At 38.9% G+C, this 19926-nt stretch overlaps 1 protein-coding gene across 3 annotated transcripts in view; it reads right to left on the reverse strand.

Moving 5' to 3' along the window:
- Positions 1–19926, reverse strand: part of AKT3 (AKT serine/threonine kinase 3) — a 116334-nt gene that overhangs the window by 22110 nt on the left and 74298 nt on the right. For all 3 annotated transcript variants that reach the window (XM_035108349.2, XM_035108351.2, XM_035108350.2), the window contains exons 6-12: positions 17616–17747; positions 16987–17052; positions 15243–15311; positions 13375–13497; positions 9828–9956; positions 6121–6335; positions 4191–4278 (exon numbers count right to left, since the gene is read on the reverse strand). In XM_035108349.2, coding sequence (XP_034964240.1) covers positions 4191–4278; positions 6121–6335; positions 9828–9956; positions 13375–13497; positions 15243–15311; positions 16987–17052; positions 17616–17747 — 822 coding nt within the window. The remainder of the gene's footprint in view (positions 1–4190; positions 4279–6120; positions 6336–9827; positions 9957–13374; positions 13498–15242; positions 15312–16986; positions 17053–17615; positions 17748–19926) is intronic.

The following is a 19926-nucleotide window of genomic DNA, read 5'->3' on the forward strand; positions in this document are numbered from 1 at the left end:
AGTGTGACAGGGCAGTGCTGGCCTTGTGGCAGTAGTGTCACTTACCAAGATGAGGTTGGATGGGACAAGGTGGTAGCAAGATTGGGGTGGCACAAGTGCACAGCAGAGCCAATCTGGTGCTTCCATTGCCCTGGCCTTGCTCCTGCACTAAGACAACAGCAGCGACACCGCTAACAGGAAGCCAGCTCCATGGCACTGCCCTACCAGCTGACCCTGCCCTAAAGTATACTGAATAGGAAGCTATGGTTGGCTCTTCAGCACTCCTGGTGACCCATCTTTTAAGCCATTAAGCTAGCATCTGCAACCAACTTAGCACCGCTTCAAGTTCCAAATTGCCTTCAAGAATAGAGTGTGCTCGAAAAGTATGAACAATGGTTGCCATGTCTAAGTATGGAAATGGTCATTAGCCTACTCACCAAATGTAGTTAAAGGAAAGCATTACTAGCCATGTCACAGCGATGGCCAGAAAATCTATGTGCAGCAACAGATTCAGAAGCATCACAAGACTGCAACCTAAGTGAGCAGAAGAAGCTGAAACACCATTATTACTTGTGTCCTCAAGCCTCCTAGATCAAACAGCTTTCTATCAATAATTATTTGGGTTGGGTTCCCCCCCCCTCCATGGATTCAGCTTCAGCTGATTCATCTGCACCACACCCCAATCACAGACAGACACTATGGAAGCATGGAAGCTTTGTGATAGACACACCATCCTGTCCTCTTTATCTATCAGTAAAGAGAACAAACATAGCTTTCTCTGTATTAACACACTGAGCAGGCGACACCCACTTTCATCCCAGATTCTGGTATAGGAAAAGAAAAGAGCTGAACTACATGGAATCAAAATGAGGGAACAACCAAAAGCAAGGAAAAAACAAAACAAACAAAAAACCCTATCAGTTTAAAATAGTAGTGCCCACAGCACCATTACTGAAACCACAGCAGGGAATGTCCACAATCCAGACTAATAATTTTTCTTAGCTTGAATGTGTTGCATACAGACTGGACTAATAATGCAATTACCACTAAAGCCTTTTGGATATAGTTGGCTGTAACTTAAATCTATATATATATCTTTACTATTTGAATCCATGCTGTATTTAATAATAAATACTAAAAGAATAATTTATATAACTGACCCCAAAATATGATGTGCAGTGGTACCTCGGTTTAAGAACAGTCCAATTTAAGAATGATTCGATTTACAAACTCCACAAAACCAGAAATAGTGTCCCGGTTTGAGAACTTTATCTTGGTCTAAGAATGGTATCCTAATGGTGGAAGGGCACCAGCAGCAGGAGGCCTCATTATGGAAAGCATGCCTCGGTTTAAGAACGGTTTTGGTTTAAGAACGAACTTCCGGAACAGATTAAGATCGTAAACCGAGGTACCACGGTACTTAGATCACAGAAAGGTAGACCATCAAGTTCAGTGTCACGCATACAGGCTGCATTCAACATTCATCCAAGTAGACCTACTGAAATTAAAAGGACATTAGGTCCATTAATTTCAGTAGGTCTAATCTGAGTAGAATTTAGCTGAACGCAACCTTAATAGCTTAAGGAGCTCAGATATCTCATGTGCAAGTACCTAAGATGGAGGAAACACCACTCTCACTTTTTAATTAAATGTGAGCAGCTACAAGTTCTAAAACTGAAATTAGAAACAAGGTTTATGAGCTGAGATGAGGATTATGGAAATTACAGACTGCAATCACCACCAACTTTTGACAATGCCACACCACCACACACATCACTGGCATGTGCCCCCATAAGGCTGTCTCTGAGTGAATGTGACCCTTGGAATGAAAGTTTTCCCACCCTTAAGTTAAATACATTTGCCAGGAAAATACATCCCAGGAAAAGGCTAACATAATTTCAGCAAACAGCATAGCATCTATGATAATAATGTGTGAACCAGAACCAAACAACAAATAAAATGTGAATTTTCAAGAATTCATGATACCAAATCAAACATTTTATTATTTTAATGCAGCTTACTAAGGTTTCTTCACAACCTATGTCAGTCCAGAATCAAAGGTTTGCCATGCTCTGGCCTCATCTGCACAAGCTGCCTCTGCCCAGTTTTAGCCCATCTCCTCTCCCCAAGCAGCACCGCTTGTTCTACCCCACACCATTCTGAAGAGTCCCTCAACCTTCATAAACAACTTTTCGGGGATGCAGGGAGCTGTGGTGCAAAATAAGTGGGGGAGTCCCCTTCCACTCATGGTTCTCAGGATCCAACCCATTGAGGTTTTCTGAATAATTCCTCACCTGCTGGTTCTTGCTACATGTTCCATGAGTGTCTTAGTGCAGAATGAGTTACTCTGCCAGAAACTTACACCAATGCACCGTACTAAGTGGTTACATTCAATCAGTCTTTCCTGGACAGTGGAGGACCAAATCTGACAGAAAGGTGCGGTCAGTGATGCTGAGCTAACCCCAACTGTCGGGGCCTCAAAGAGAGACCTTTTGCAAAGAGCCCAGCAGTGAGGGCTCTTCGTAAAAGGGCTTCCAAACATCCCCACACCTACTTGGCTACGTGTGCCTGTTACTAGCAGAGCAACAGGCAAGTGCAGCCAAATTGTGCTAGAATGAACCCCTCATTCACTAATGGACAAGGAGAAGGTTCAATCCTGCTGGCTGCAAGGGCCTACTTCACCAGGGCATTCCCCATGGAGTTGAACCCACAGGATTGACTCCCCAGCAGGACTGAACCTTCCACTACCTGCTGATGAGCAACGGGTTCAAACTTGCCAGCTGCAGGAGTCTGCTTTGCCAGCACATTCCCAACCGCTAATGCACTGACTCCAGCAGGACTGAACCCTGTCCTCCTAACAACTTGATAGACAGGTGGGCGGGGTTTCAGGGAAATGGCCTTGCAAGCCGACTTGGACCCTTGCTTGCATTAAATGATTTAACAATAAATAAATAAATACATATAAATAAATAAAAGGAATATACTAAATAAAGTACAAATTTGACTGACTTTATTATTCTTTCATTTGGGCCTCAGTCAAAACAGTATTTAGTACAGGTATGTGTTTAATTGCATTTATTTTTATAAACTTTACTACTTTAATTTTTGGGAAAGTTCAGCACTTGTGGATGGGGAAAATGTTACATGAACAAATCAGTCTGATACAAAGATTGACCTAAAACACCATTTTTCACCTTAACAGCGGGGCTGGCTAAGGCAAAATAAGACAGGAAAAATTCCTCAAAGGCTCAAACAGGAACTGAAGGTTCTAGAGAAGGGATGTTTGCCTGAGAGGCTAAAGAATATTTAAAACCCTTTGAGAAATTGGAATCAATTTCATAGAAATACATTTTTGAAATAAAAATAATTTGTCAAATCATGATGAATTACACTAGCATGCCCTCCAAAGGTAATGAGACAAGATGCAGCACAACAGCATAAAAACTGTATTTCTGTAATACAAATAGCCAGATTTCCTTTTTGACTATCACACATATATTTAAAACATACCACAGTTATAATTACCAAAAGAGAAACAAGTAAAAAATTTGTACAAAGAGATTCTGCCTAATAGTTCTCTTGTGATGATTTGAGCAGAAAGCAAGCAAAAAGAATTGTTACGTTCAAAAATATATTTTTATGACAGAACAAAGTTTTTTGGGGATGTGGCAATTTATATTTAGCAAGAATGATCTCAACCTACGGTAATTGGGGTCAGGAGAAAGACACTGACATTTCATAATTAGGAATGGTTTAATATCCATACAATTTATGACTCAGAATACCCAACCCAAATTAATGCAGATGTGTAGCTCCTCTTAAGATATTCCCAATTTGTAGCTTCGTAGAAAAAACTAAATTCACCCCGTTCCCTATCCTGGATGGCTAGTAGTTTGGGCTGTAGACTGGCACACACAGAAGTGAAAGTGACCTGAAAACAGAATTCCACATCCACTTCTAGCTGTCATAGGGTGCTTCTAGGTTTCTGACATTTCCAAGTCATATTAAGTTCAGTAGTAGAGAAATGCACATACTTAAAGATTCCACTGTAACCAAAGAGACTTAAAAGCGCTGAATTTTGGCCTATGGTTTCACTAGTTTATGGAACTATAAAAATTGCTGTTTTCCAAATGTTTACCTTTTTAAAAAATATAACTGAAATCTAGATGTGCAATTTCTTAAGCATTCAGTGCCATCCTATACAAACCTACCTTTTTATCATATACATCTTGCCAGTTCACTCCAGCAAAGAAACTGTGTCGCATAATTTCTTTAGCATCATCTGGTCCTCCACCAAGACTATTTGGGAAAGTATAAATTACATGTCTTATTAGCAAAAAAACAAAGCAAAGCAGGATGCTCTTTTTACCTACAAAGTTTAGTTTCACCAAAAATTAAAACCATTCTATGACAACATTTGACGAATATGTTACTTACCTGTTTCATGTGTATTCATGTTGGAGGTTAATGAATTCATTTTTTCAAAATTAAGAATGCACACATCTAGTATTAATACACTCAAGAGCAAAGCTTGGAGTTCATGTATTCCCACCCACACTAGCTACAACCTGCAATTCAGTTGAGCAGGTTTGGGAATGCAGGGTATGCTCATGTGGAGAGATTTTTAAAAAAATCATTTCTATTGCAGATTTGTATTTCACACAAGACAAGTGATACACAAGATGCATGAAGTACTTGCATTTCCTGTTCTGTTTTGAGTCATCACATCACCTAAGTTGTTTTAAAAAGCAGTTTTGCATATGGGGTGTACTATAAAAAGGCCTCAAGACACTTGAACCTAGTAATCTGAGCACAGATTTTGAAACACAGCAGACAAGGACCTTTCCCATCCCCAACTGTACTTCTACATCTGATATACATTTCTGTTTTATTTTATTTCATTTTATTGCCTGCCATGCCTTGGAATTCATCCCAAATGTTACACTTCCGTGTTGAATTTCAATGCCTGCTTTCACCTCTCAAAATAATTTTGCTTCTACAGTATTACTGTTTAGGTTCTTGTCTCCCTGCTTGCTTCAAAAGATAACGTTGCCATTAATCAATATCTTTTTCACGCTCCTTCCACCTTCTCTCCTTTAGTATAATTAGGCTATCATACATTACCATTGTAAACATTAGGCCATGGGTAGGGGATCATCTTATAAACAAACTAAACAAGTCCACCTTTGGCTTGATTTTGAATTGGTGGTAGAGGGCAACTAGCTTGTTCATCACACCACTTAAGAGCTCCACCTCTTTTAATTCATATATGCAGAGCTGCTGCTTTTAGTTTGCTTCTAAGTAATACTTGTGTTATGGCATTTTTAGTAATTTATTGAAACCACTGGGAAGATGTATTTGAAAGACAGGATGAAAATCTAAATGTGTATTATTAATTCTGACACAGCATGTTCTTTCCAAGCCTCCACCTCTATGGAACATTAATCAGGAATGTGATTTCAGAAGATTATGAGCCCTGAGACGTATTTTAGCCAGCCCTTGAGGTTGCTTCTGCACTACCCACTTAATTCTGAGTTATCATCAGGCTGGTCAGTGGAGAACAGAGCTGACAAGCAAAGGTTAATTCCTCCTGGAGGCAGTGTCAAAAGGTACCTTTCAAAAGGAAACTTCCTGTGGTCCGCTGGAATGGGAGGTAACCTTTCCTCAACTTCAAGTTCATGACAATCCCCAACTGGTGAGTGACCCCTTTGAGGAACCTCTTTGACATTACAAGTGTTTTCTCACACAGCAGTGGTCTACCAGGGGGAAGACACTGCCTAGGGCCACTGCCTATCTCCTGAAGGTGTCTGGAGCCAGGCCTTGGACTTGGTCTGCCTTAAGAAAATCAAGGATGACTCCAGTGCCTGAAGAATGAACAAAATGCACAAAAATCCCTAGAAGGGCCTGCTACTCTAGGGGCAATATTTGAATGGAAAACATTCAATCCTCCCCTCAATCAATCTTTATTGTGGTCAAAGACCAGACAACAACATTCAACCCTTTAACCAACATATAGATAATGCTGTGCAGAAAAGAATTTGCACAAGGATTCTGGCAGACCCCAGAACTAGTCATCTATGTGTGCACACCCTTTATGTATTTTAGGATGAACATGCGTAAGTGGCATTCTTTCAGACTTACCGTTTATTTGGATCTTTTATCAGGAGACCTGAAAGTAGTGATTTTGCATCAGATGACAATGTTCGGGGAAATTTTATATCCTCCATTAGTATTAGTTCAAAAAGTTTTTCATGATCTTGGTTGTAGAATGGCAACCTGCCACACATCATTTCATACATAACAACTCCAAGGCCCCACCAATCCACTGCACGACCATAGTCATTGTCTTCCAAAACCTAAAACAGGAACAGAAAAGTACTGAAATTTACACTAGTCATTAAAGGGTGTGTGTCCATTTTCTAGTGTAGGTAGCCTTACCACTATTAAACTTTTTGTTTTATTTCATGTCATATTTAATGACTCCGTCCTTTTTAAACCGGGTGCAGTACTTGTAAAGTAAGGGAGTCTCCCTTACTTTCATCACCTTCTGCTTCCACTGTGAGAAGACAGGTGTGGCTGCCACCAGGTCAAGGGCATCCTCTTCCAGATGTCTGTCTTTGAACAATGCAAACTAATCATGCTATAGGGCATGAATAATTTGCATCATGCAGAGTTGGAAGGCTGGGTGGGGATGTGGGAAGTACTTAAATACTTCCTTTGTAATAAACATGCACCAGTAAAATAACTTTGGAAGCGAGGAGCACTGGGATTCATCCATATGCAAGTGCTAAAGCTACACTAGATCCAATCAAGCCGCCAAACTGCTAAGTAGATGAGGTAATGTGAAAATTGAGTAGAAGCACATGTGGAGAGCCAGCGCAAGCCTCCTGACACTGGTGTTGCTATAGCTTACCTGGGTAGTGCCAGGAAAGGGCAAAACATAGGTAAGCTCTGTCCCACCCACCAGCTGCTACAATGCAAATATTTTAAGCTTAGCTGTATGTCAAGTATTAAGAAAAATGCTTTATTTAAATTCAAACAAAATATTAGGGCTTTTAACCATAACGAGGTTTTAGTAAGTTGTTGATTCTTCAAGCTAGGTGCCTTTCATTGCAGTGCTGCCTGTGTGGTAAAATATTTCATTTTTCAATATTGTATTAGGAAAATATGATACTTGCTTGTTACTGAAGCATGGAACAAGTTATCTTGACTGTTAAGCACAGTAAAAAAGCAATACAGCTACCCCCCCCCTTTTTTCTGCAACTAAATTTTATTACTCTTATGGTCTCATTCCATAAATGTTTACTCCAGTAAGTTTTACAGTACTGAGTTCAATGAGACTTACTTCCAAGAACATGCACATCATTTTTATTCATTATAAAATATACAAAAACAATCATCATACTAAGACATTTTATCAAGATTATTGTAAAATAATTTTGTCATATACGATCAAGGTTTCATCCCGAGTTCTTGTTTTGTTATCTGTATCTTGGCAATCAAATTAATTTTTATTTTTACACTATTACAGAAGTGCATTTTTCTAGGTTTCCAAAGCCACCTTATTCAACCTTCCCCATCTGTCACCATCTGCTTCTTTTTAGCATGCACTTTTTGTGTGATCACATAAGCATGTGAAAAATAAGTAACATTCAGATGATTATCCGCTAGTACATTTGAGGACTGGGCATAATAAAAGTGAACTGCCAAAAATGTACTTAGCACTTAATTTTGTTGGGTCTTGCATGTGAGCTGCACTGGATTTTTGAAACTGTTTAACAATTGGGGGATTGAACAGGTATTGCTAACTCAACAGAAAAGCTGGAAGCTCAAATAATTAGTTTAGCTTCTGATTGTGTTGCCTTTTACATAATTTTCATAATGTATTTGCAATTTTTTTTAATTTTGTTGGTAATGTCTTAAGATAGATGTAAACTGTTTAAGAGTTTTTTTCTAAAATTAAATAAGTAAATGAACAGAATAATAGTTTCCTATTTTTATCAAAAACATAAGCACTGGAACATCTCTCCAATTAAACAGGAATATTAAAATATATTGTATTCTGAGCCATTCTTTGAAGGATGGGTGTTAAAGAACTGTAAAGAACTGAACAACTTGTACAAGTACAAATCTAAATTGACAGGTTTAATTGGATTCTAATACTGACAACTGTGCAAGAACTCTTGTTTGCTATCCACCTAGTACTTATTCTGTTTTTATGAGGCTTCCCATGGTCTGTCATCTGAGGCACACCTGTTTAGCTTCAGTAACAGTGAAGCATCAGACAATTCAGACAGGGTGCACATCACACCCTGCAGGATGGGCATATAAAGGAAGCACAGTTACAATGCAGAAGTTGTGCAACATTTCTACAAGAGGTTCCTGTTTAGAATTTGTTGAGTTTGCATATTACTGTTACTTGTACAGTAGCTACCAAGAGCACCAACTTTCACACACTTGCAACCTATATTTGCCATAAAGGTGAGACCAGAGCTTTCCAAACTTTGCATGTTGGTGACACACTTTTTAAACCTGCAACATTTCACGACACAGTAATTCAGTTTTACTAGCAAACCGTAGGTTAAACTAACGCCTTTCCAGTGACACACCTACACATCGCAGCTGACACACTAATGTGTCACGACACAGAGTTTGGAAAGCTCTGGATTAGAGCCCAACTAATAGGGATGCTAAGGTTCTGTGTCAGGTACAGACCCTATACAGCATGATACAAGTGAGTAAAGTACATAGATAATGTACAAAATAAACCAGCTGCTTTATCTAAACATAGATCTTAATGCAACCAAATATCAGACCACTTAGGATCTTGATTTCAATCATTATTACAACAAAAGGACCCAGTTAACTACTGCTTCAACTGAAAGAAAGACAGGACTCAAATATCACCTAGTCCTAGAACCTTCCTTACCACACAATAGGACTAGGATGTTTTCTGGCACTTGGCTCAGTTCATTGATATAAATGGAAACAACAATGTGTCCTATTAGTACCACACTAAGGCAAAACAGCTATGCCAGTTGGTATATGATTCTAATGTATCTCCATCACCACAGGAAGCTGTTACAATGGTTGCATCATCCTTTGATAGAGGCAAACTGAGCTGGTCTTTCTCATGCTAAGTCAAACCAGGGTTTAGTGGGAATGTGTGGCTGCTGAAGAGCAGGTTGCAGTTGCTTTGCTCTGCAAAAGTCTCTGAACTCTTAACTGGAAAAGGGGGCATTCTAAACCTTCTTGACCCTGAGAAATAAAACCTACTCTTAAAGTTGGTGAAGATATTAACTTAGAAAAACATTAATGAAAACTTGGCAAAACTTAACTGGAGCTATTCTCAAAGCAAAATATTTTCTAGGAGATTAAATAGCTCAGATTAAGCCAGAGCTGCCTTCAGGTACAGATACTTTAGCAGTGTTCCTTGAACTTCCTCCAGTCATTCCTTAGAACTAAAATTCCCATCCCATTATTTTCAACCATGTAATCTGTGTCTTTCGCTTTTTATGCCCTATATTTAGATAGCTGCATGAAAATACTAAAGAAGCATGCTTCTTATTTTTAAGAAAAAGCTTCACTTACAATTAAATGTACATAGGAGTACATATAAGGAAAAATATTTTAATAGTTCTGCTGTAAAAATTACTAGCTTGAAAATAAATACTTGAGCTAATGTTTAAAAAACATTTAAACATCCTCATGATAAAAGGCTACAAAAAGTATTAGCCCTTGTAACAATATTTTCCAGTTTTCCAATATACCAATTACTATTGACAAGTACGTTGTAATTAAGTGAAATATTACTTATTTAAAATGTACAAAGTAAAATGCTGACATACCTCTGGAGCCAAGTACTCTGGGGTGCCACAGAACGTTTTCATAGTAGCTGCATCTGTAATCCCTTCTTTGCAAAGTCCAAAATCTGTAATTTTTATGTGTCCATCTTTATCCAACATTAGATTTTCTAACTGCATGTTACAAATAACACAAAATTGGTTTTTCAACATTTAAAGGAATATCACTGTTTAACTAAACAAAAAACAAAAAACACCCAGCAACTTTGTAGTCATTATTACAATTTTTACTATTATTAAGAGTCAAACTAGATGAGGCACTGGAAATTGGTGATCAATTCTCCCAACGTTTCGAACTTCTTTTATAAGCATTTGATGGGTCCCCAGTTTGAAACAGAGCCCACAGTGCTGGGTCAATAATGTTTAACCCTTTCCCCCTGTAATGTAACATTTTCTTAATCATATTCCCACACATACACAATACTATTTGCCAAAGAGTCAAATAATAGTTTCCGGTGGCAAATTAGATGCTTCCCACAGCTGCTTTTAAGAGGGGGAAATAAAAACAGCAGGAAATTTGATCACAGATCCTTTGTGTCTTGTCTAGTTTGGTCCCACAGTTTGGTCCTGTAAGTGTCATTTACAGTGTCACAGGATGATCGCCATTCCAACGATAGTATTTTTATAATATAAGAATTTATATTCCTAGTTCAGATAACCGGATCTAAACTCATTTTGCATACTATTTGCAGTTGTAATTAGAGAAACAAATATGAAATGAGCTCTAGAAGTGGGGGGGGGGGGAGAGAGACACTGAAAGTAGTGGCCTATGAACACCAGGACCTTGTGAACCACTTCATTTGCTGCAAGGCAAAAGTGAGACAACACAGTTAAATTTAATGCCAGCTGCTCATTTTGGTGGGCCAAATTATGAGACAATTTCTGCTTGCTTGCCTGCTTGTTATTCCTCAATAGCACTCCACAAGCATTCAGAGACATCAGCGTAAGCCTGGATGGGAGTGTGAATATGTGAAGACCACACGTGATACATATAACTCTTATATGTATCAACTGTTTACTTTGACATGTGCGGGGAATTACTCCTATTTGCTCCTCTATACAACTACATATATGTAGCTCTCATTGAACTCAAAATGACCTACTTCCGAGTAGAAATGCGCTGCATGATGTTTATCAATGCTGATCTGCTGATCTGGCAATCTGATCCAATTTGCCCATTACAGTGATAGAAAATATGGACAAAATATATTGTGTCACTTAGCCAAATAATAGTATTCTGAACTGTGCAGAAATCATATATAATTATGGAAGGATATGTGATCACATCATGCTAGTAGCATAAAACGAAATTTATAAACCTGCTAGATTCTAGAACAGGAATGGGGAACTGGATCTGGTCAGCAGATCAGACTCTTATCTGCCTCACCCCTGGCAGGCCAAGCTTTTCAGGTCATCTACCTGCCGATCCCCCAATGTCACAATGACATCAAGTGATCTCCCAGCACCAAGGACTCTTCAGAAGCCCCCTTTAAAGCACTATGTTGCCCAGGACATTGCCCAGGGATTTGCAGGCACCACCCATGAGCTGTTCCTGCAAACCCCCTTTTGGCTGAGCCAGGTTTTTTGACATCATATATTACATTATTATTAAAACAAAATTATACTATCTCTAGGCAATGTACAGCAGATGTTGGGAAAGTGGGTATAGTTTGGCTACCAGATTCACATTCTTACAAAACAGCCTACAAAACGGGAAGAGGGACGATGGTATATGACATTCTCCAAACACCAATTGTGACGAACCTTTTCCTGGTACACTCAAATCACTCACGGTAAGTACTTGAAAGATGCAGAGTCCTTATAACTAAGATTGTATTATAAATTTAAAGGAAACCATGAAGTCTAATTATATGAAAGATAACTATATTCATTGTGCTGCAAAACTCTTTGCTGTATTATGAACAGTAGGGGAGAAATGAGATCTGCCAATTAACGAGATTACAGATGTCATTGCTCTTGCCAATCTGTGAATAAGGATTCTTGTGATGCTCTGCCAAACAAGATCTACTACACTACAATATTTGGAAATGAATATTAGCATAGAAGGATAGGCAAACTCATAAAAGTATTTCATGGAAGTATCAGCACACCCAAACTAGAGTTCCAGATATTCAGATACTTCCTTCTCTGCGTTCAGAAATCCACCTAATCTTAGCAGTGGCAGACTGTAATGCCAACACAGATCAGTAATATTATTACCCCTTGCCAGAGCTTAAGATTTGGAGCACATATAATATACTTATACGGTAGTTTACCTACTGGAAGCACTTCAGCAAGACCTTATGAAGTCAGTACCCCCCTGGTCTACAGATGCTGGTCACATCCACACCATATATTTAAAGCACATGGCTTCCCCCAAAGAATCCTGGGAACTGTACTTTGTTAAAAGTGCTTGGAATTGTAGCTCTGTGAGGGGTAGAATGCAGTTCGCAGAATCCTTTGGAGAAAGTTAACTGCTTTAAATGTATGATGTGGATGTCACTCTTGTGTTACTCTCCTTTGGCTCAGTGATTCTACTCATCACTACCCCATTGGAGTGAAAGTTGGTTGGAGAAGACCTTTAAAAGAAAAGGTGAAGACAGAACCAGTTTCTGAAACAAAGCTCCAGTTCCTATATGAGGCAACATCTAAGCTTAGCCCTCATGCACTACTCAGCCTAAGTCCTGCATAGAATTGCCCTTATGTTGCTTCTTCTCTGCTGAGGTCAGTGTTTGCATGAAAATACTTCAGTGAGAATCTGATCTATCGAGTCCTTCTCCTCAGTTTCTGCCAACGTACAGGAGAACACTCTCAAAGTGGTGCACCAGTGTAGTTTGGCACACCAGCCGGGATTACACATAACTTGAGTCTAGGATCGAATAGCTGTTGGTGGGACCACTCTAATATGGGCACTTACTGGCATATGTTCAGGGCTGTCATTTCAATTCTGTTTTCTGGGATCAAGGGTTGAGGAACATTATATCAACAACTAGTAAATAGACAATTAAAGACCCAAAGTTACACCCAACTGTTCAATTCTTTAACTATATTCCTCCTACTCACAAGACTACCTATCTTTAACAGAAGGCTGGAGGATGCCTTGAAGAATACACTGGACATGTGGAATAAAAAGACTGTATATTGTTTTCTCGGAGAAGCTAACTCACGAATATAAGGCACCAAGGGTTCTGCTGCACCACAAGATTTTGTGGCTGTAAGGGGGCCTTTTTTACTTATATGAACACTCACATGATGAATCACTTCATTCCAGCCAAGTACACAATTTACATATTCATCTTCATTCATATAACGAGGACCAACCTTCCATATCAATTACTTAAATAAATAACAGAATACAGATATTATGGGTTGAAATTGGGTGTTGGGTATTTTGCTGAACTTCAATCTACAGTGCACTTCTTTTTCCTCGGCTAGTTACTTTTCTCAAAACAGTGTAACTTTATAATTACTTTGTGTCTGTCCCAATAGTCTTTTCAAAAAACAACATTTTGATTACTTCTCTTTTTTTTACCTTGAGATCACGGTACACAATCTTTCCAGAATGCAGATAGTCCAAAGCAGAAACAATTTCTGCGCCATAGAAGCGTGTGCGATCCTCAGAGAACACCCGCTCTCTCGACAAATGGAAAAACAGCTGCAGGGTAAACAGCAGGGACAGGATTGCAATAATTACTGATTTAGTGGGGGAAATTAACAGAAACATAAAACACCTCTCATCACCATATTGTGATGATAGATAGTGTACTCTCAGTGGACACTCAGCACTCTTAGACAGCAGCTGGCTTATCTTTTCCAGGTTTCCAAGGGGAAAAAACGAGCTGTTAAATCAGCATTTTAATCAATATACCAATCTTGTTTAAGGCATTCTGCTTGCTACCCATTTAACCTTCAGTTACCAGAGGAAAAAAGTGCATCATCATCATTCTCTAATTTTTTTCTTCCCCTGCCCCCCCCTCCATTTTTTATTTTTAAGCAATGAAGTCACTGGGACTATTTACTATGCATACACATAACTCCAAGGTACTACAGTACAGAGCTTTCCAAACTGTGTGTTGTGACATGTTACTGTGTCGGCTGCAGTGTGTAGGTGCATCACACAAATACTCCCCGTGCTCCTTCTGGGGCTGGAAAGGGTTAGTTTAACCTCCAGTTTGCTAGTAAAACTGAATTACTGTGTCACAAAATGATGCATGTCCAAAAAGTGTGTCACCAACCTGAAAAGTTTGGAAAGCTTGGTATATTGCAGGTACAGTAAATTAATCCAGTTTATTTCTTAAGTATGGTTATAAAAGTTCCCAGGAACACTCAGAAACTATTTTCATCAGCCTAATCATGTGAAGTTAATATTTTCTTTCAGACAATGCAAATCCGGTATAGCATTGTATCTGCACCAACACTAGCCCTAGTTTACAATACCTAGGGTTAGCAAAACCAACTTCACTATATTCTATTGCAGAGCATTGAAGGGAGTGATGAGTATGGAAGTAAGAGCCAGACACTGAAGACTGAAACTTGCAAGTTTCCTCCAGATGAAATTTCATGTTCTGACAGTTGATTCCTGTCTGCAAGTAGACTATTTCTAGTACAAACAACTAACAATCACTCTCCCTCACACAGAGACAAAATATTTACTTTAAGAGAAGCATCTACGCCTAAAGTGGTGGCAAAACTGTCTGACAAAATTGAGAAAAATCAAAAGTAAAGTATGAAGAGAAGCAAAATGATGTTTTATTATTTCCAAAACCAATCTTCAGTAGCTCAATATTTTTTGAGACTTGGCCACTGAGATGCAAGGAAGAAAAGTTTGTAACGACTTTTTTGTGTGTGCCATGTAGCAATAATTCAAGACACTATTTATTTATGGAAAAACTCCCTCAGAACTAGCAGACTAATGCAATCTGCCTCCTATAAATGCCCACTGGACACTTAATATTGCTGCATGTACAGCTCTTAGGGAAGGCTGTTGATTCGGAGAAGATTCACAAGTAGGAGGGGACTGGCATAAGGAGAAGTGCACTTGGCCAGGGAGGGGCCTGGATCTCCCCTTTAAACTTCTAGCAGGTGATATATAATGAACCAAGAGCACAAGAAGAGCCCTGCTGAATCACACCAAAGGTTCACCTAGCATTCTGTTCTTGTGGTGGTCTATGAGAAAACAATATACAGGACATAGAGCAGAAACATGATCTCCAGCAACTGACATTCAGAGGTATACTGCCTCTGATACTGGATATAAAACAGCCATCATGCCTAGCAGCTAAAACGAATGCTTTCGTGGTTTTAACAAAGGAATACATGAACAAAGGAAAAAATGAAGATCTGTAATTCAAGGGTGTGTGTGAATCATAACTGCACCACAAACCACATTGTCTGACTTACCTCTCCTCCATTGACGTATTCCATCACAAAACACAAACGGTCCTTTGTCTGGAATGAGTATTTCAAAGACTTAAAGAATAAACAAACAAAAAATGCAGTTATGAATAGCTTTCAGAACATTTAGTTGCATCTTTTTATTTAATTCATGTGCAGCACAACTGGATATCTTTCTGATAAGACGTAAGCCACACTGTGATCAAGGACTTATTCCTAGCTAAGATGTTCAATGATGTCAGTGGAATGAACTAACCACAATGGGACTTGCCATTCCTCTCCTCCCCCACCCCAAAGTCGCCCCATGTACTCCAGAGTGTTGGAGGGCTCTCTGAAGCAAATTTTGGTGGGGACTGCGGGGTGGGGGAGGGCATGTCTGCTTATATGGTGGTGGGTATCAACCTCAAAAAGCATAGTATTGTAGAAATAAGGTGCATAAAAGCATAACCTCTTTTGGCAAGAAAGAGTATTCAACTGAAAACCAAGTTCAATCAAAAGAATTTTTTTTTGTAACATGAAAATTTCAAGAACAAAGACAGTATTAATAGTTTTTGCACCATAGACTCCCTTACAGCTTAGGATAAGTTAGATGAATGAGTTGGGGGGAAAGGGAAAAAAGTAACACAATTGTACCCTTTGAAACATTTAAAAGAATGATGGGGGAAATGTAATTTGTACATTCTATATCCTATCTCAAAATGTATAGTTCTTGTGACTAATGCAATATTAATCTATTATAAGATCAAACAGAAGCTACCCAAACATGTATCAGGATGTAAAGGAGGGTCCCATTACTGCTTCTATTTCCTTTTTAAATAAACATGTCACAATTTATGAAGTTGATAAGAGCTGATGTCCTCCATCTGTTTAGTCCAGCACCATCATGTGGACATTAACACCGGTAATTGGCAAATCTTCAAAACATAGCTGGTGATGCAAATACTTCAAGACCAAAAATGTCTTGGGTCCTGGCAATGGATGGGTTTACCAAAGGAACTGACATCAACATGGCAAATCATCAGGCTCCAGAGTACTTTTTGGCTGTACTTATCAGGGTTCTGTATATGTCCTGTTTACATAGATCTTTTAGAATACTGGCTGGCATTAACTGGTGGCTATTATTTGTTACTTAGAGAAAGACTTTCTAGATAGACTAGAGTCACTACCTATACAAGTCTGGAAATTCTTCAGAAACGAAGTAATTTTTAAATGATATGAATATTTAACAGTTTCTATATTTACCAATACCAATACTTGTGAAAAATTAGGTAGTGAAAACACCAGCTAACACTGAAGAGAGGAATTCATCTGACACAAATATGAGAAACATAATTTTTGAAAAAACTCTTCTCTTATACTGTAAGTACAAGAGGCTGACAAACCTGGTGGACAGTAAAACAGAAAAAGGGGTCTGAATATATCACCTCCTTCTACCCCTAAGAATCAAAACAAAAGTCAAATAGGAAGTTGGCAGAGAAGACAAGGTTCTGTTCTACAATATTTACTTGTTCCTCCCAGTGGTATTAAGATTGATTTCAGATCTTACATAAAGATGAACTGCAACACAAATGTTGCTTTCACTGTCTCTGAAACAGCGAGTTTAAGAGATGAACCATGTTCCAATATCTCAGGCAAAAGTCAAACATGACCCCAAAGAAGGGATTGAAACAGTACTATACTGATGACAGGCACCTGTAACTTTTCCCTCTTGTTATATAGCTTTACACTTAAAATCATAATTTATACTCACCGTCAAAAAAGGATGTCTAGTGTTTTTCAGTACTCTGCTTTCTGTAAGTGTGTGAGCCACTTCATCCTAAAGGGTAAAAAAAAATGTAATTGTAGTAATGAATATTTGAAACAAATATATTTGTACAACTACAATACTTAAGTGAACAGTATCTTTGCAAGGTAGGAGGATGAGGGGAAAACCAGAACGGGTGAAGGCTACACAATTTTTTCCCTATTAGAAGACACAACTGTGACAGTAGGAGTGCCTTTAAGTTTAGTTAGGTGCTAAGTATTTGTCCTCAATATCTATGCAAGGGAGGAGGATGGGGAGAAAATCAAAATAACTGGGCCACCTATGCCACCTCTCTAACCCCCTAGGTAGCCCCACCCAGATATGGAGTCCATCAGCCACCATCACTTGCGTGTCGAGACCCCGAGACCACGCCGAAACGATCAGATCTGTCAGGCAGGAGAGAAAAAACTGAGGGGACTGCTCCTGCCTCCCAGAGTTCTTTGCTCTCCTGCCTCCATCACACAAAGAGTGAGGTTACCCAACCCACTTGGGTCATCAGCAACCGTCTCAAATTAAATTATTTTCAGCACACAGGTATATTTACAAGTAATAGTGTATTAAATATAGAAGTGTACCTTTGCAATAATAACTTCTTTTTTCAAAATCTTCATAGCATAGTATTTTCCACTTGCCTTCTCTCGAACCAAAATAACTTTGCCAAACGTGCCCTTGCCAAGTAGTTTTAAGTAATCAAAATCATTCATTGTCTGTATGGAGCACAAGACTAGGAATTAATAGGATTTACACCTTGCAGATGTTGTATTCATTAAAATGCTGCTGTCCTGCCATGAAACACCACAATTACCAAGAAAAAGGCACAAGTTCCAAACAGAAAAAACCCTGTTTTAAGGTCACATTTTGTTTCAAGAACGACCGATATGTATGGACAGTTGTTTGCACCCGGGAGATGTGCCCATGTATGAAATGTCAGTGATCCTATATTCCATAAGTGACTATACATTACACATAAGATTAATTATTAGCTTTGACTGACTGTTGTTGATGCCAGTTTTAAAATGATTATGAACTGCAGAGGAGCCAAGGGACGCAGAAATATGACAGCTCACTAAGCTTTCTTTAACACCATAATGCTGCTGGCTTTGAAGCTCCACATGGGCAGATTTTTTGAATGTACATGGTCTGCTGATCATATACCATGCCAGTCACAGACTGCAGCATAATGGCAACAATCAGCTTGTTTATTTTGAGTACAGAGTTTGCAAATTGTTTGTTTTATCTGTTAAAAGAGAACAAAAATAAAATTTCAGCAATCTAAACAAGGCCTTAGAAAATCAAAACATCAGTACACAAACCTTGTTTGCTATAAGAAGTTTCACAACAGAAAGAGGGATTTTATTATGGAATAATCTCATTGAAGAAAAAGCTTCCAAAAAAAGGAAGGGGGACAGCTTTGGCAACTAAGGATTGATTAAAATATGTTTCCCTGTTGGTGGCTAGGTGGGAAAGAGGACAGCGTTACTGAATCTTTAATATTTGTAAAGAAGAGGGAATTTCAGCAAGTTGTAGCTTGTCATGAGCTCAAATCACCTCTTCTACAAAACAAGTTGTAGGAGCACTGTCCTTTTTCTTGCACCTGACCATCTTGGGTGGAACTTGGGACATTTTAGTTATAGGTTGGGCATAAATGATAGCTTTCCAAATATTTGAAAGTTAACTATTGTTTGGAACCTTAGTAACTGGAATACCAAGTGTAACAAACTCCTTTGAGTGCAACAGTGCCACCTAGAGTGTCAGGAATTTTGCATGCCCACAAAGAACCCTGAACAGACAGCTATACACTATTTTGTTTCCGAATATATATCCTCAAATTTAATCATCTTTTTTTGTTTAAAGAGAAATATCTCACTAAAACACATATTAAGAATGCATAGTAGTTAAAGCTACTCCTTGTATTCTATGGAAGTTTCCTAAGGTTTTGTTAAGTTCTGTTCCTGTGGGCTTTCGGAAAGTAAGTCCAAAGTTCATCTCTTTGTTTATTTTTCCTACAGCAAAAGAGCTCTCATCAGTAGGGCTCAGAAATTTTCCAAGCAGCTGAACAGCCTAGGGCAAGGGAACCCAAGATGGTGCCCTACAGAAGTTGTTGGACTACTTCTATCATCATTACTACCATGTAATTAATTTCTCAATAACAGGCCTAGAGAAGCATGGGTTATATCTCACTAAGCTATACTCAGGGTAGACCCACAGAAATCAATAGTCCTGAGTGCTCACTGGAAGGACAGATCGTGAAGCTGAGGCTCCAATACTTTGGCCACCTCATGAGAAGAGAAGAATCCTTGGAAAAGACCCTGATATTGGGAAAGATTGAGGGCACTAGGAGAAGGGGACGACAGAGGACAAGATGGTTGGACAGTGTTCTCGAAGCTACGAACATGAGTTTGACCAAACTGTGGGAGGCAGTGCAAGACAGGAGTGCCTGGCGTGCTATGGTCCATGGGGTCACGAAGAGTTGGACACGACTAAACGACAAAACAACAACAACAAAGTAATAATGCCCACTGAAACACAGCACCCTGTCTACATGGCTCCATTGTACCAAAATAATAATGCAGATGCAAACAAAATAGAACCAAGAGCTATAGGTGGACTCACACATGGTTCAGGGGTGGCTTGTCTCTTTGCTTCAATGCCACAAGCATGGCGATGGGATAGCAAACAACAGAACCACCTGATCTCCTATGCACTATTTGATGCCACAATAGGCAAAAGAATGGGGGGGGGAGATTCTTGATACTTAAAAACGCATTTGAAAGGAAAAGCTTTGAAGTAAAATCATATTAATGATGATAAATCAATTTTTTATTTAACTTAAATAAATACTTTGTTTCCTGTACAGATTTATTCTTTGGAACAGAGCACTTGTCT

This window comes from Zootoca vivipara, chromosome 3, assembly GCF_963506605.1.
Source record: "Zootoca vivipara chromosome 3, rZooViv1.1, whole genome shotgun sequence".
Classification (NCBI taxonomy): Eukaryota; Metazoa; Chordata; class Lepidosauria; order Squamata; family Lacertidae; genus Zootoca; species Zootoca vivipara.